This window comes from Sphaerodactylus townsendi, linkage group LG01 (genome assembly GCF_021028975.2).
Source record: "Sphaerodactylus townsendi isolate TG3544 linkage group LG01, MPM_Stown_v2.3, whole genome shotgun sequence".
Taxonomy (NCBI): domain Eukaryota; kingdom Metazoa; phylum Chordata; class Lepidosauria; order Squamata; family Sphaerodactylidae; genus Sphaerodactylus; species Sphaerodactylus townsendi.
This window is the reverse complement of record NC_059425.1, coordinates 32290972-32306972: the sequence shown is the minus strand read 5'-3', so window position 1 is coordinate 32306972 and position 16001 is coordinate 32290972. Positions and strand designations below refer to the sequence as shown.

Genomic DNA, 16001 nt, shown 5'->3' with positions numbered 1-16001 from the left:
ACGAACACATAAATGCAATCTAGAGGAAAAAACAATCAAATCTGATGTTTGTGGAAAAGGGAAATTTATACACCCTTTCCCAAAGTTTAACATCACAGCATCAACATTTCTGAATTCCAGAAGGGCAGCCACAATGAATAATATTACAGCAACAAAAAGAACTTAACCTGTATTCCAATTCTTCCCAAATATTTTTTTAATTATTTATAGCCCACCTTTTTGAAACTCAAGACAGAATATGCAGTGTAAATCAGTACAATCAACAATATAATAGGGTTAGGACTGGAGGAATTTGAAACCAAGTAGAAACAAAGCAGAAGCATCAACATGACACATTAAGCAATTCAGAAATTACAAAGCAATATATACAGCAACTGATAGTACATATTATGTATATTAATATAGTTCACAGTCCCTTTCCCTTCACAACATTCCAGACAACACACCTTTATTAATATAAAGGTTAAAATGTTAATCTTCTGTTATGTAAATTGCCTCGATCCCATTTTCCAGACAAGTAGCAAAGAAATTAACTAGTAATATATGCCCACAACACAAAATCTCAGGTGTACATTCAATAAGACTCTCATATCTAATGGCTATCAGCCAACTTCTTAATACCATATTTAATTCTGTTTATCATGTGCCACTTTAAGGGTCTGGGAAATACTTTACAATTTTATCCTCAGGGCAGGGATAAGTCTTTTTGGCTGGCTGTAAGAAGCAATTGTAAATGGAGAGGAATGATGATGTTCACCCTTTGCTTCCTGAAGTGCTGAATCCCCCCATATCAGATTTGTATACCATTCTTGGGATATACATGGCCCTAATAAGAATCGTCATTACAGATTTATTTACATAATTTATAGTCTGCCTGTTTCACCCCAAGGAACAGAACGATGACCTGAAGTATTGCAGTCAAAACTCTGCTCATAAACTGAGTTCAATCCCGACAGAAGTTGGTTTCTGGTAGCTGGCTCAAGGTTGGCTTAGCCTTCCATTCTTCCAAATGATGACCAAGCTTGCTGGGGGTAAAGTGACATAACCCTATGGAGCAGTAATGACCTGGTGCTTGGACCTTTATCTATTTTTTGTAAACCTTTCTCACCAGGACTCAAAGCAGATTACACAAAGTCAGTCAATACAATCAACAAGATGGGCCATTTTATAAACCCGACAGGAAATAAGATTTGGGTTGCACATAAAAAACAACAACCCAGAACTGAGCATGTTAACATGACACACTAAGTAATGCAAAACCAAACTACGGGAGCCAACCCACAGCAAACTATACACAGTAGCACAGACCACAGCCCCCCCAGTTTATATAGTACATATAACTTGAACCCCATCATTTTTGAAAGCCACCACATTTACCACTTTGGCTTGAAAAACGATTATATGAAGCATTATTCTGCTTTTCAAACCATGCAAATTATTAAAGAATTGGAAGATCCTCTGGGACCTGGCAGATTTTCTATTTATTCTATTGCAGTTCTTTAGGGTCTATATGGCTAACACCCCCCTACCCTGCTTCTCTCCGGACTCAAGAACTGAACTAGCAACTCAGTTCCCGCGCCCGCACCAGTAGGTCTGAGACAGACAAGACAACTCTGGTTCAGTCTCGCGAGATTTCTTAGCTCTCGCGTGCGTGCAGAGGGCTCTTTCTCAATTCTCGCGACATCTCCAAGACTCGCGGAGCTCTGTCCAGCTCTTGCAGCAGCGTCGGTAGCAGCGTCAAGTGCCAGGACCATGGGAAGCAGGGTAGAGGGCGAGAAGACCCGGGTAGACAGTCCGTGCGGCGGTCCAGGCGGGTCTCTCTGAATCGGATCCAGCGCTGGCTAAAGAAGCGGGTTCCCTTCGCGCGGATATGGAGACGAAACGGAAGGAGCCGCGCAAATCGTTGAGGATTAAAGTCATCTCCATGGGCAACGCGGAGGTTGGCAAGGTAATGGATGGGCAGGCGCGTTATTGGTCCGCAGGATTCTGAGTGACTTGGTGAGAAACCAATCGGGTGTGCCTATAACTGTCCGAGCTGGATTGACAGTTGCGGTGGGATGGTGCGGTGGGCGCAAATCCTGTCGCCAGCTGTAAAGGCTGTGAGGAGAGACACTGGCTGAGGGGAAGGACATGCTCACAGACCAAACAGTCGTTATTTACCTTTAATTTAAAACATTTATATCCTGACTTTCTCCTGAAAAGTACCCAAGATGAATTATAAAGTCAGATCTGAAAAATTATAAATTGTAATTATATAATGATAAATGATTATAAAGTCAAATCTAAACAATCAAAATACAGAAAACAGTAAAATAGAAGTATAATATGAATTGGCAGGCAGTGTGGTGTAGCAGTAAAAAGCAGTAGGCTTTAATCTGGAGAACCAGATTTGATTCCCTGCTCCTACATATGACATTCAGTAAGGTTCCATAGCAGTGTCTAAAGCAACGAAAGAGGAAAGTCACGTGAAATTTTGGCAGCTTGTAGTGTTTCAAAATGGGAGGAGTCAGTGTTTGGGGTTGTATGTATATTTCGTGTTGCTTAAATGTAAAAGGCTGATTGGCCATATTTTCAAGCAGGAGATTTTTTAAAGGTTAGACATAGCCTTTGCAAATTGCAGAAAGCAGCGGGAGCTGTGTTGATGACTTGGTCAACTGAATAAAGTTCACTGTTGTTCTATTTTTTAGAGCTGTATTATAAAGCGATACTGTGAAAAAAGATTTGTGCCCAAGTACCTTGCAACAATTGGCATTGATTATGGCGTCACCAAGTGAGTACCCTTCTCTTATGACAGCAAACAAACACACTCAGTAGCTGTAATACAGTAACTGTAATAACATAAAATCCAATATGAGAACCAGAGAAAAATGCATGCGCGTGAAATAAGACAGATTACAAGTCATCTTCTAAAGTCTGAATGTTTATTCCTGATGCTGTTTCATAATACATGATGAATACAGAGTCGTTATTGAACAGTCCGGGGTCACAGCAGATTAGATACATAACTGTGGTGGTCAGTGATTCTGTAACCATGATGCCAGAAATCCCTGCTCAGGAACTTCTGCTGTATCTCTGAGAATCTTGTGATGCATACTATATTCTCCAACCAAATGCATCCCTTGGGGATGGTTGGAGAAGGTTTTGAATGTCTGTCCAGCTCTTTCTGTGATGGTAGATAGCACCTCAGTGAAAAGAAATGGAAGGAACATATGTTTTAAATTGCTTTTGCATTTCATTCCCCAGTTCTTTTTTGGAGTTATCAGCATGCTTCTCAGATGGTCTTCTCATCCAATTTTAAACAAATATAACACACTGATTGTTGTGGGTTTTCCGGACTGTGTGGCCATGGTCTGGTAGATCTTTTTCCTAATGTTTCGCCTGCAGTTTAGCAGAATTCATCTGTGCTACTGCCTGTTCTGTTTTAAAAACAAAGAGTGAGAAAGAGCTTTTTGTTCTTGGATCTGATGGCTTTTTCCATTCTTCTTTCAGAGTGCAGGTTCGGGACAGAGAAATTAAGGTGAACATCTTTGACATGGCTGGGCACCCCTTCTTCTATGAGGTAACTGAGAGAAAAGTGGATGATGGTGTAGCCAAGGCTCAGAACAGAACTCCTGGCTCTGGGAAAGATGACTTCATGATTTGTAGGCCAAGAATGGGCCTGGAAATCAAGTTGGGCAGCCCAGTCCAGAGGAGGGGGGGGGGCGAATTCCCCTCTGGAGGCAGCACCGGCACTTTTCCCAGCAGAGGGGCAAATCTGCAGGCACTCAGCCACTGTGGGGCCCTAGAACACCCAGCCACGGTACTCAGCTCTGTATCAGTGTTTCTGGGCGTGCTCCTTAAGTGTTCCTGGGGCTGGAGCTGACATTGGTTGGCTTCCACTGCCTTTTCAAACCTTGTGTCTTCTTTCCCCTGGGGACTTTTAAAAACTTTTTTTTACTTTTTGGGCTTCCTGTACCACAGGAAAGTCCTTTGGAGGGGGTCAGAGTGGTGCCATCCCCACCCGCCATCTCTGGATTGGACTGTTATCCTATTAAAGGATCTCAGGTAGTAGCTTTCTCTGCTTGAGATCCTGGAGATCTATTGTAAGTCTAAGTACATGGGACATCCTTTTGCCCAGCACTATTCATTTTATTTCTTATTTCATGACTCAGTACAGGTGCTAACATAGTTGCCATTCCTGTACCTGTGTTAGATGTACATTTAGAAGAGAAGAAGAGTTTGGATTTATATCCCCCCTTTCTCTCCTGTAGGAGATTCAAAGGGGGTTACAATCTCCTTTCCCTCCCCCCCTCCCAACAAACACCTTGTGAGGTGGGTGGGGCTGAGAGAGCTTTGAAAAACTGTGACTAGCCCAAGGTCACCCAGCTAGGGTGTGTGGGAGTGCACAGGCTAATCTGAATTCCTCAGATAAGCCTCCACAGTTAAAGTTGCAGAGCAGGGAATCAAACCCGGTTCCTCCAGATTAGAATGCACCTACTCTTAACCACTATGCCACAATCAATTGTTGATTGCTGAGACCCACATCATTATCCTATTGTGAGTTGAAGGACTGTGACTAAATTGTCAATTGGCTTGCAATTATAACAGCTGTCAGATATTATGTGGAAATATGTAACATGTCCAGCTATAGTTGGTAGACAGGTTAAACCTGTCCTGGGGTACCCTTATTTTGATATGCTTGCCTTTTAAAATTTGGAGAGAGTGGGATTGATGCAATATATGGTAGCAAAAAATATGAATTTGATCTTACATTTACTTTTTTTTTACAGTTCATGGTCACTATCCATTCTACCATGCTCAAATATTCTATATTATCTGTAAAAAACCATCATGTATAAAGTGATCATATCCCCTTACTTCTAGACAGAGGACACACATCCCCTTAACCAGTGGCGGGATTCAGCAGGTTCACACCACTTCTGCAGAACTGGTTGTTAAAATGGTGCTTGCAAACAACCAGTTGTTAAATTATTTGAATCCCACCACTGGAACCGATTGTTAAACTGTTTGAATCCCAACACTGCCCTTAACCGCTCCTACTGCCCATTCTTAGGCAGATTGCACTATTTCAAGAACAAGCATTACGGTGTGTGATTACCATGTTCTTCCAGTGCTTCTCTCAATTCAGAATAGATGCTAATACATCTGTCAGTTCTGTGTTGGTATTGGATTGTACATTGAGATGCATGTGTTAAGAGACGGTCTTGTAGACTCCAAACTCATGCAACGGTGGTTTGTGGTAATTGTGGTCAGTTCTTCTCCGTAGTGCAATGGTTCTCAACCTTCCTAATGTCGCGACCCTTTAATACAGTTCCTCATGTTGTGGTGACCCCCAACCATAAAATTGATATATATAAAATATTTTAAAAGACCGTTTTCCAATGGTCTTAGGCGACCCCTGTGAAAGGGTCGTTCGACCCCCAGGTTGAGAACCACTGCCTTAGTGCATCCTGAGGGCCCTGAGAAACCAGCTTCTTTGATTCTGTCCTCTGAATAGGTGCGCAATGAGTTTTATAAAGACACCCAGGGGGTGATCCTAGTGTACGACGTTGGGCAGAAGGACTCGTTTGATGCTCTTGACTCATGGCTTGCTGAAATGAAACAGGAACTTGGACCACATGGAAACATGGAAAACATTGTGTTTGTGGTGTGTGCCAACAAGGTAACCCAAGAGGAGTATAATATCTGCTTGTAATATTGTTCTTAAGCTGATACCCTCTAATCATAGAGCACTTTTTAGCAGTGAGCCTCTGCTAATGTGAATTAGGGACTTCAAAAAAGGATCAGACAAATTAATGGAAGACTGGTCAATTCTTATCGCTAAAATGGAGCCTTAAAACATGCATGCAGTTTGTACGTATGGAGGCACAACCATACGAATTACAGCCACCATTGTGTCTCATTTTTTATTATCTTTTTGGCTATCATTGGCCTTAAAATTGATTGATTGATTGATCCAATGTAGTGGGTAGGTTTTATGAAATCAGAGGGTAGAAGATATTTTTTAAAACCCTTTCTTCATTCTTTAAATTTAATAATTTTTTGTTGAATCAGTAGCATGTTAGAGTTTTGCTACCAGGACACTCTTGTCCAGCTTTCCTGCTGCAAATGGTATAGCAACAATTAATTGCAAGTATCTGTGAAGGTGGCCATGGTGGCTTTTCTGTGTGTTTTGAAAGTCTATAGAATCATCTCCCACAAGGAATCTCCCAGATCTTGGATTTCTGTTTCATCTCTTGAATATGCCACTTAGAGATGCTCATACTCTCTGCCATTGCTGTGTGTTAACTGTTTTTATTATTGCTTTCTGGTAGGATTATTGTTATTTTATTGCTGTTTCTCACCTTAGGAATATTATAGTGAAAGGCAGAATAATATGCAAAATAGTATAATTCATTACAAGGGAAAAACCATTTATCGTATGATTTATTCACAAAACCTTAGGTGATCTGAGATAATGGAGTCTGTATTTCAGGCATTTTGCTGTGGGTCACAGTATCTACACAGAATCCAAAACTCCTACTGCTTTATTTTCTTCAAATAAGCTGCATGTAGCTTTTGATGTGAATTGTATCACAATGGCAAGTAGTCATGTGGGAAGAGCTTCTGTTACTTCTTCCTTCACTGTTCATAGGGTAGAAAAGGTATAAGGATTGTTGAAGACCCTTACATCAGAAATGCCAGATTAGTCTGCCTAAATTGCATATTATAAATAATGTTGCATAAATGAAGATTACAAGGCCGCAATCTGTGTGACTAACAGCACAATACCAAAGGGCTCTGGCAGCTGGGGACGGTGTGCTGTCATGCCACCACACCGCCTCCAGAGGACCTCCAGTGGCATGATGAACCAGCAAAAAGAAAAATACCCTGGCCGCCTGGAAAGCCCTCCATAGGGCTGAACAGAGTTATGCCATGCTTTCAGGTGGTATAAGTCCAAGTCTTAAGCCACGGCATTCCTGGCTCAAAAGAACAGCTGGGAGCCCACACTCAGGAATGCCCCGGTCTCCATGCCCTCACGCTGGCATCCACTTCCGGGTTTTGCTGCTGTGAGGCACCCTGACACTGGTGTTTTTGCCCTCTCCACCAGCGGAGGGGGCAAACACGTTGGCGCAACTCAGCACCTCTTCCATAGCCCATTTGGCTCCTCTCATCTGGATGGGGCTGTTTAAGGCAGGCCTTGACTAATTTTCTGTGTAACTGGGAGCTAGTCCAGAAATTTAGGAGCCAGATTCATTTTTCTGCCTCAAGGGTTTTGTAGATTAATGGCCACACTTTCTAATTCCTGCTACTACAAAACCTAATCTTAACCTTTTTTTACAGGTTCTCATAATTTTATTAATTCAACGAGAAAAGTTCTAAAAGTACATGGATAACCCCAGTTGTCGTCGCCATCACAGCAAGCTAAACTTTAACTCTTATATGAACACTATTTTTGCAGAACTGTAGTAAACAAAACCAAGTAGAACTCAGAGGATAATTTACAGATATACTTAAGGACCTATTTGATTCAGTGAGGATGTTCTCAAGAGTGCAGGCCTACAGCTTCCATTACTTAAAAGTGCATTAATGCACTGTGAGTATTACATTATAGCTTTTCATGCTACAAATATCCACTCTGAGGAGTGGGCAGAGGTTTCCAAAGCTAGTGAACTCCCTTTTGTTATTGTTGGTGAGGGGGAAAAGAGGACATTGTTAAGAGCTGTTAGCAGCCACCAAGATACAATTTCTAGGCAACATGCCAATTGGCACCTGGAATTTGTTAAACCTTGGATTTCAATATGGTAATCCTGAATCATATCTGTAACTATGAGGACTAGAAATATTTAGAAATTCTCTGATATCCGACAGTTGCTCTGTCTTTGCAATTGGGATGCAATTATACCTTCATGATAAATCTGAGTTCTGCAAATGGTCCATAGCATGACTCAGAGGTGTAGGATCTTGAAGCCTTCTCACAAAGAGAGGCTGATTTGGGTGGTCAGCTGGAAAGCAGGCTCACGGTTTTCTCTTACTTGTGTTTCAGATTGATTGTACTAAGCTCCGTTCTGTCGATGAGAGTGAAGGACGACTGTGGGCAGAAAGCAGGGGCTTCCTTTACTTTGAGACCTCAGCGCAGTCTGGAGAGGGAATCAACGAAATGTTCCAGGTATGAACTGATATGCCAAAGTGGTAGTCTTCCAACAGTTTTTCTCTGTGGCGCCAATAAATGGCATGCTATAAGCTCTCCACAATGAGAACTCTCTGAAGTGGTGTTTTGGGGCCTGTGTACGAGAGGTGCTTTTCATTTCTGTCTGCCTAGCAGCCTAGAAACTTTGAGTTGACATGAATTGATTCTGCTGGGATTTTATTTATTTATTTATTTACATTTTTATCCCATCTGTCCTCAGGGCTCTAGGTGGTATACATGATCCTTCCTTCTTGCCTTTTGTTATTATGAGAACCCAGTGAGCTTCATTTAGTCTGTCACTGCTGGATTCTAATTATTCTGTAGCCTTGTCCATTTTCTTCCTCTTGATTTCGGATTATTTCTGGCAGAGGCTTTTCTGTTATGTTATTTTTGATTTACAGTCAGAGGTGTAGCTGGGCCCGGTATGCAGTTTTTTTTCCGCCCCCCCCCCATGGCCCCCTGAGGCACCCCCCCGCCCCCCTTCCCACACTTACCTTAGATCCTTTTCTTTTTCTAGTACTTTTTCAGGCGGAAAAAAGCAGCCTCTTCACAGTTCAGGCTAAAAACTGCCTGAGGAACTATACTTCCCAGGAGACCTTGTGAGCCCCAAGGTCTCCTGGGAACTGTAGTTCCTCAGAAAGTTTTTGAGCCTGAACTGTAAATAGGCCGCTTTTTTCAGCCTGCAAAAGTACTAGAAAAAGAAAAGGAACTAAGGTAAGTGTGGGAAGGGGGCGGGGGGGCACAAGGAAAAGGGGGAGGGGCCGGGGGACGATTTTTCGCCCTCCCAGGCATGTGCCCGGTGCGCGATGCACCCCCTGTCCCCTTGCCACTCCGCCACTGTTTACAGTTGCCATCACTGTTCCGTCTTATACCCCAAAAGGCTTAGTTTTAGAATGTGTAAGATGAAGAACTATCCTTCCATGCTTTTCGGAACACATCCCCTATGTTTCTGCATGAATCACTGATCTAGGTGGATCACTTCATTGGAAGGATTCACAAAGAGACAAATGAAACAACCTCTTCCTAGGTTAGTTAATTCTGACAGTCTTCTGCTTTTGTGGTGATACAATGATGCCATCTGTTCTAAAATCACGGGTGAATTTCCCCCCTCCTGTAGAGTTGACAGCTTCCAGATGGAGATCTCCTGGAATCACAACTGATCTCTGGACAACAGAGATCATAGATTCATAGAGTTGGAAGAGACCACAAGGGCCATCAAGGGCCATGGTCCCTGCAATGCAGGAACGCACAATCAAAGCACTCCTGACAAATGATCATCCAGCCTCTGTTTAAAAACCTCCAAAGAAGGAAACTCCACCACTCTCCGAGGCAGTGAATTCCACAGTCAATCAGCCCTGACAGTCAGAAAGTTCTTCCTAATGTTTAGGTGGAATCTCTTTTCCTGCACCTTGAATGCATTACTCCGTGTCCAAGTCTCTGAGGCAGCAGAAAACCAGCTTGCTCCCTCTTTGACATGGCATCCCTTCAAATATTTAAACGTAGTTATCATGTCCCCCCTTAACCTTCGCTTCTCCAGACTAAACATCCCCAGCTCCCTAAGTTCCCCTGGAAGAAATGGCTGCTTTGTAGGATGGACTATATGGCATTATACCTTGCTGAGGTACCTTTCATCCCCAAACCACAGCCTCCCAAGACTCCAGCTCCCAAATATCTAGGGTTTCCCCAACCTGGAGTTGGCAGTCTTATACCCCAAGAAAAGTGAATGGGAGGAACATGATGTCAGCACAGCTTAAAAGATATTGTTCCTGGTCAAGAAGGCGCATTTTAATTTCCCTCATAATTTCTTTGGAGATAAACATCAAAAGAGCCTCCAAAGAGAGACCAAGCCGAGCTAACTCTGTAATTATCGATCCCTACCACTCAGTTGCCAGGAGAACATTACACATGAATAAATAATACCCAGTGTTGCAACAAATTAACCCTCCCTCCCAGCTCAGTTATATGTGGGAACTGAGGGGTGTCCAAGAGACAAAGGAGTAGTTGCAGTAAAATATGGAGAAGGTTTTGAACCTGGTCAGGTAAAATCAGGAATGTGAAGCAGCAGCTTCAAACCAAACTGTGCTCACCTCCTTCTGCCTGCTTGCAGACCTTCTACTCTGCTATTGTTGATTTGTGTGACAATGGTGGGAAACGGCCCACAGCCAGCATGAGCATCAGTTTTACCAAAGAGCAAGCAGACACCATCCGGAGGATCCGCAGCAGCAAGGACAGCTGGGACATGCTGGGTGTCAAGCCGGGGGCTACAAGGTAACAAAGGCTCGGGCCATTAGACAGGAGGAATTAGGAGAGTAGGAAGTGACTGTGGACAAAGCTGTGGGGTTGGAGCCACAAAGGGAAAGATTTCCTGGAGCTATTGAGGAGAAACTGGTTTCTTTTGTGGGGCAAGTTTGACTGGCAGTCATTCCTTTTTTGTACTCAGGTGGCGGTGACAATTGTAAACAACCACATCTTTACCTGCCTCTTGTTGTGGCTACAGGTGTCCATAACCCATCGCCCTATCAGTTCTTTGTTAGTCATGTTTGAGCATTTCGTGGACCATTGGTCCCAACCTGTCATCCAAGGAAAAGAGAACACAGCAAAGCAGACTGGCTGCCATGGCACTGTTTAGCTTCCTAGTTGCTACTGCAGTAGTCACAAGGTTTAGGGGAAGAGTGCTTGGTTTGCCCGCAGAGGGTCCCAGGCTCAGTCCCTTCTTTGTGAATTACAGGAGCTACTCTAGGATGCTAACTATGAGACTAAAAGAATAGAGAACTTTTTAACAATTTCAGTTTCTTCATTGTCAATTGTGCAATTTGTCAGTATTTATTACTTTATCTTTTTGATGTTGAGTTGTGATCCTGCTTGGACTCTTTCTGCTTTAGCCTTTATCGGGAGTCATGTCAAGTCTTCACTGTTTTCTGCCAGCAACATTGTGTTATTTGTATATTTCGAATGGTTAATGTTCCTTCCACCAATTTTCACTACACTGTCATCTAAATCAAATCCATGTTTCTTTATGATATATTCTGCATAGAGATTGAAGAAACAGTGAGATAAGATGCATCCTTGTCTAACACCTTTGCCAAATGGAAACCATTCTGTTTCTCTGTATCCTGTCCTAACAGTAGCCTCTTGTTCAGGGAACAAGTTGTGCATCAAAGCACTCAGATACTGTGGCGTACCCATTTCTTTTAAAATCAACCATAGTTTTTCATGATCCACGCAGTCAAAAGCTTTGCTGTAATTATGAAGCACAAGCTGATTTTCCTCTAAAATTCTCTAGTATGTTCCAGTAACCACCCGAAATTTGCAATATGATCTCTAGTGCCTATTTCTTTTCTGAATCTAGCTTGAACATCTGGCATTTCTTGTTCCATGTATGGTAACAGGAAGTACTTACCTAAATCTTGCCTTTCCAACAGTGTCAATAGGTGGCCTAAGGCAAACTACACTCTCTTACGGCCTGCTCCCCATTTGCAATATGGGGATAACACAGATCTACTTTGTAGGGCTTTTGTTAGTAGGAATGTACATAAAGTGCTCTGGACATTCAAAAGCATGCTACAAATGTGTTGTTTTTACATTTCAATATTCAGATAACGTCAGTACATTGTATTGTGGAGATACTGCCTTTTGATGCTTATAACCATGTTCACATATTTTACTCAGCTCTTGCCTTGTTTTCCAGGGATGAGGTGAACAAAGCCTATCGAAAGCTGGCAGTGCTGCTCCATCCAGACAAATGCATGGCCCCAGGCAGTGAGGATGCCTTCAAAGCTGTTGTCAATGCACGGACTGCTTTGCTCAAAAACATCAAGTGAAGCGGGAAGAGGCTTTCCCAAGAGTTGGTGATCCTTTGGAGAAGGATACGTCTCTTCCTGCAGATCTTCCTGCTCAGACAATTAGGGCCGACTCCTGTGTGCGTGAAGACAGTAAGGAACAAGTAGGGGCACTTCCCCTTCTCCACGTGCACCTTGCTCATCCAAAAAATGTTCCTCCACTTCAGCAATCAGCTTGGAGCGGACCGCACCTCTGTGATGGATTCCTGAATGCCCTGGCAGCTATAATGTATTTTCTTTTCCCTTGCAGAGAAATTTGCCTTGGATTGGGCCAATTCTGAAATAGAGGAAACATCTGTGAACAGGTTTCTTCCTGTGGCATCTCTGTGTTTTGTCATCCCAAACTTGATAATCTAAAGTTTAGCCTGATCTGACTTACCACAGTTCTGCTGTCTCTTGACCCTGTTATCTGACAACTTGCCTTTCCATTTGAATTGCCTTTTGGGACCTCTTCCTCAATGATTGGCCAGCATCTGCATTCACAGGTGTCAAACTCGTGGCCCTCCAGATGTTATGCTGGCCAGGGGATGATGGGAACTGTAGTCCATAACATCTGGAGGGCCATGAATGACACCTAGTGTATATTCTGACTGACAGTGGCCCTTTCTTAACAATTGTGGGCTCTTATTTGCATTTCTGTGGATAAGAAAACCTGGCAGCAAGGACTGGATCTCTGGAAGCTATCGTAGCTTGTAAGTGTATAGTATAGCATGTCAAAAAGCAGACTGCCCAATTCATGGTTTTGATTTGTTCAGCCCTAGGATATTCTGTGCTGTGTGTTATCTTTGCTTTGCTGAAGCACAGAATATCCAGAAATACTGATCTTTTTCTTTCCCCACATTAGAGTTACCATACCAAGGTTTACCAAGCACTTGATTTCTCTCCCAAATTTCCTAATGTAAACCAGGTACTGGTCCTCAGCAGATAAAGAAACCTTGTTCAGCTTGAATTCAAAAAGCTACTTGAGTTCAGCGAGGTACTATTTGGAATCTCTCTGGTTGCATATTAATGTCTCTCTCAAGTCTAAAATTGCAGGAAATATGCTTTCCAATAATTTCATACAGTTTTGTGTTATTTTTCTTGAACATCCTGGGAAACAGGGTAAATAGTAGAAAAGCAGTGCTTCCCAAGTACATCCTGAAGTTGGGGTGGTCTGCAGGAACAGGACGGACTTCCGGCCTACTCCCTCACTTGTCTGCACCGCAGCCTCTGTTGTAAATGAAATCCTCTACTGGAGTTTCTTTGACACAAGCTGTAGTCCCTGAAAATAGGTAGGGGTTATTTACAGTGGATATAAATGTCTGGAATTTTGGGACAGTGTGGTGGATGTGGCATTCCCACAGTGTTTTGTGATACTGCTAACACCCTCTCTGATGGTTGCTGTTGGTAAGATTTCACCCTGTGGCTCAATAAAAAGGAAGCAAGTATACTGCAAACAGGTGGGTGGGTTGGGTTATCTGAAGTGCCAAAAGAACTCTCCTCAAGCCTGGGAGAGGAGTGAGCAGTCCCAGCTCTGACAAATCTTTCGACCTTATTAGGGGTTAATTCCTATGTATGAATACATGTGTAATTATATTACAATGGACTGGTCACATGATTTTTTCCAAAAGCCAGTATAATATAGTGATTTTGGGAAATGTGTGTGTGTGTGCCTGGCTGGCTGGCTGGCAACTTGGTTTGTCAATGGGATGCTTGGGGCGGCATCTTGGCCATCCTTCCATTCTCTCATTGTCTGCTTGCACACAAATGAAAACATACTGTGGGGTGGGGGGTGTCACTCTCTTCTTTGTCTTGCACTTTTATTTGTTTCCTTTTCTCCCACTCCCTAAGAGAGTTAATGGATACCTGAGGAGAGAGGAGTTGGGAGCTGTGTGTGTATTGGGGCATATGCTGTTTTTTAGAGGGCAAGATTGAATTTGCTGCATCTCCCCATATAAGTACCCATGAAGTGACCTTTGTAGCTGCACGTTTCATGCATCATTTTAAGCATAATCAGGAGACCACCAAACATTATATGTCAGGAGAGGGCCAAGATTTTCTCTTTGCAGCCCTGCTGCTTTGAGATGGGTGGAGAGGAGCCCTGTAGGGTTGCACATACGAGCAAGTGTTACTCCTGCAATGCAAATCATTTAGGGTTTTGGTAAAAATGATCTGGAGAGAGAGAGAGAGAGAGCTCTCCTGCCACCCAGAAACAAATCTCTGCAGTGTATATATAAATACATGTCGATCCAGGTGTGCACTTTAAACACTGATCTCCTGTCTCTTTGCCCTTTGGGCAGTGGTTTTTATGCCTGTAAATGCCAGCCCATCCCTAACAGCATTTCCCCACCTCACTTTCCCTTGAAACTGAAGCTTGGTCTTCAGACTACAGTGAATGCCTTGTATTGTACAATCCCTGTGACTTGATGGGTTGCTGTGAGTTTTGCATTTGCACTTTTTTGCCTGGTGTGTTGTGCATATTCTGTTGCCTCGATGAGCTCTGCCTTCTCCTTGGGACCCACAGATGTTACCTGCTATGGTGCTTTTTCCTTCTGGAAGACCCCTCCCCTGCTCATTCTCTGTGCTGTTGCAGCTTTTGAATCCCTGCTACCCAGATGTGTTGGAGGCCACTTCAGCCCTCACTGGTCATCCCGTTTGTCATTCATGAGAAGGACTGCCACCGGACCAGAGTGGGTTCTGCAGTCCCTGTGCTTGGCTTCCCACTGCAATTGAAGGGCTGCCCCGGGGAAATGGTGCCAGTAAAACAGACTGTGGATGTCTCTGGCAATTCTCTATTCGGCCAATTCTCCCCCTACCCTCAAAAGTTGTGTACTTAAGAGTAGAAAAGGACAATCATGACAGCCCAGGAAACTTTAAACTGACCAGGTTGGGGGGAGGGGGGATTAAAGTTGGTATCTTCCCTTATGCAAATGAGAATTTGATTTTTCCTTGGTTCTGTAGTCAGATTCCCTTTTCTCATTACCATTTTGATTCCACATGTCCAGGCTTTGCAGTTTCACTCATGCAATCCTATTGAAGCCGCAAACGTATGCGTGCACTGCTATTCTCCATTTGCAGAACGCATTGCAGTCCTGATCTGAGACATGAGGGTTACTCGGTTGATGGCAAAACCAAACTGCAATGTGAAAAGATGAAAGCATCAGTTATTTTGACACTAATATAGCCAGGCTTGCTCTGACCCTGTGATTGTGTCTGCATAGCAGCTCATTGTGCCCTGAGTTTCATGCTTGCATGCTAAGCCAGACATGTGCAAAGCCAGTGGAAGAGGAACTTGTCCAATGCAGATCATTTCTTTTGGGTGCTGTTGCAGCTCTTGCTTCAGCTGTGCAACCTGCATAGCCAGGGGTTGGGCAGGTAGAGAACAGGGAGCCTGCATGAGATGGGGGCTTCAGTGGAAGCGGATGGCTGGGACGAGATGAAAGGTAGTTCTGCATCTGTCCCTTCCAAGAGCTTTGAGTGCCAATGGCCTTGCAAGAGAATCTCCAGACAGCATTTTGGTGGAAAATTTCCTCTGCAAAGGCAGGCTTTGCTTTTGAAAGAGCAAAAAGTGCTTTAGCAGGAGGACAGCTAAGCTCGGAGCCACAAAGGCCGAAATCTTGTTATGAAGCTCTCTCTTTTTTTTTTTGCCATGCAGAGAGACTCCCTCCGCCTTCTTCGTGTGCAGCTACATATGGATTTGATTGCACTGTATTTAAACTTAGTGCTACTTAACCCAAATGCTGCTCACTACTCATCAGTCAAACGTATAGATGAACCTGATGTGAGCTGCTGGGAAACACATAAATGATGACACTTGCATGGTCTTGTATAGAAAACCTTATGTTCTTTTGAAGTTATGTATTTTTTTACCAAATTAAATCTGATTTAAACCTCACTTCTTTTTGCTTTTCATTGTAATATTTTTGCTGTTTTGTTGTGCGCAAAGTTCTCTTTTCTTGGTGTCTAACTGGAATCTGAGGTCCTCATTCACTTTCACAGTTGTCTGTTGGAAC

At 43.2% G+C, this 16001-nt stretch overlaps 1 protein-coding gene across 1 annotated transcript; it reads left to right on the top strand.

Moving 5' to 3' along the window:
- The first annotated feature begins 1706 nt into the window (after window positions 1-1706).
- On the top strand, window positions 1707-15883 carry DNAJC27 (DnaJ heat shock protein family (Hsp40) member C27). Its single transcript, XM_048517053.1, has 7 exons — window positions 1707-1948; window positions 2688-2770; window positions 3490-3559; window positions 5498-5662; window positions 8027-8149; window positions 10278-10438; window positions 11859-15883. The coding sequence occupies exons 1-7, from the start codon at window positions 1871-1873 to the stop codon at window positions 11989-11991; spliced, it is 813 nt and encodes a 270-aa protein (XP_048373010.1). The 5' UTR covers window positions 1707-1870; the 3' UTR covers window positions 11992-15883.
- The last annotated feature ends 118 nt before the right edge of the window (window positions 15884-16001 follow it).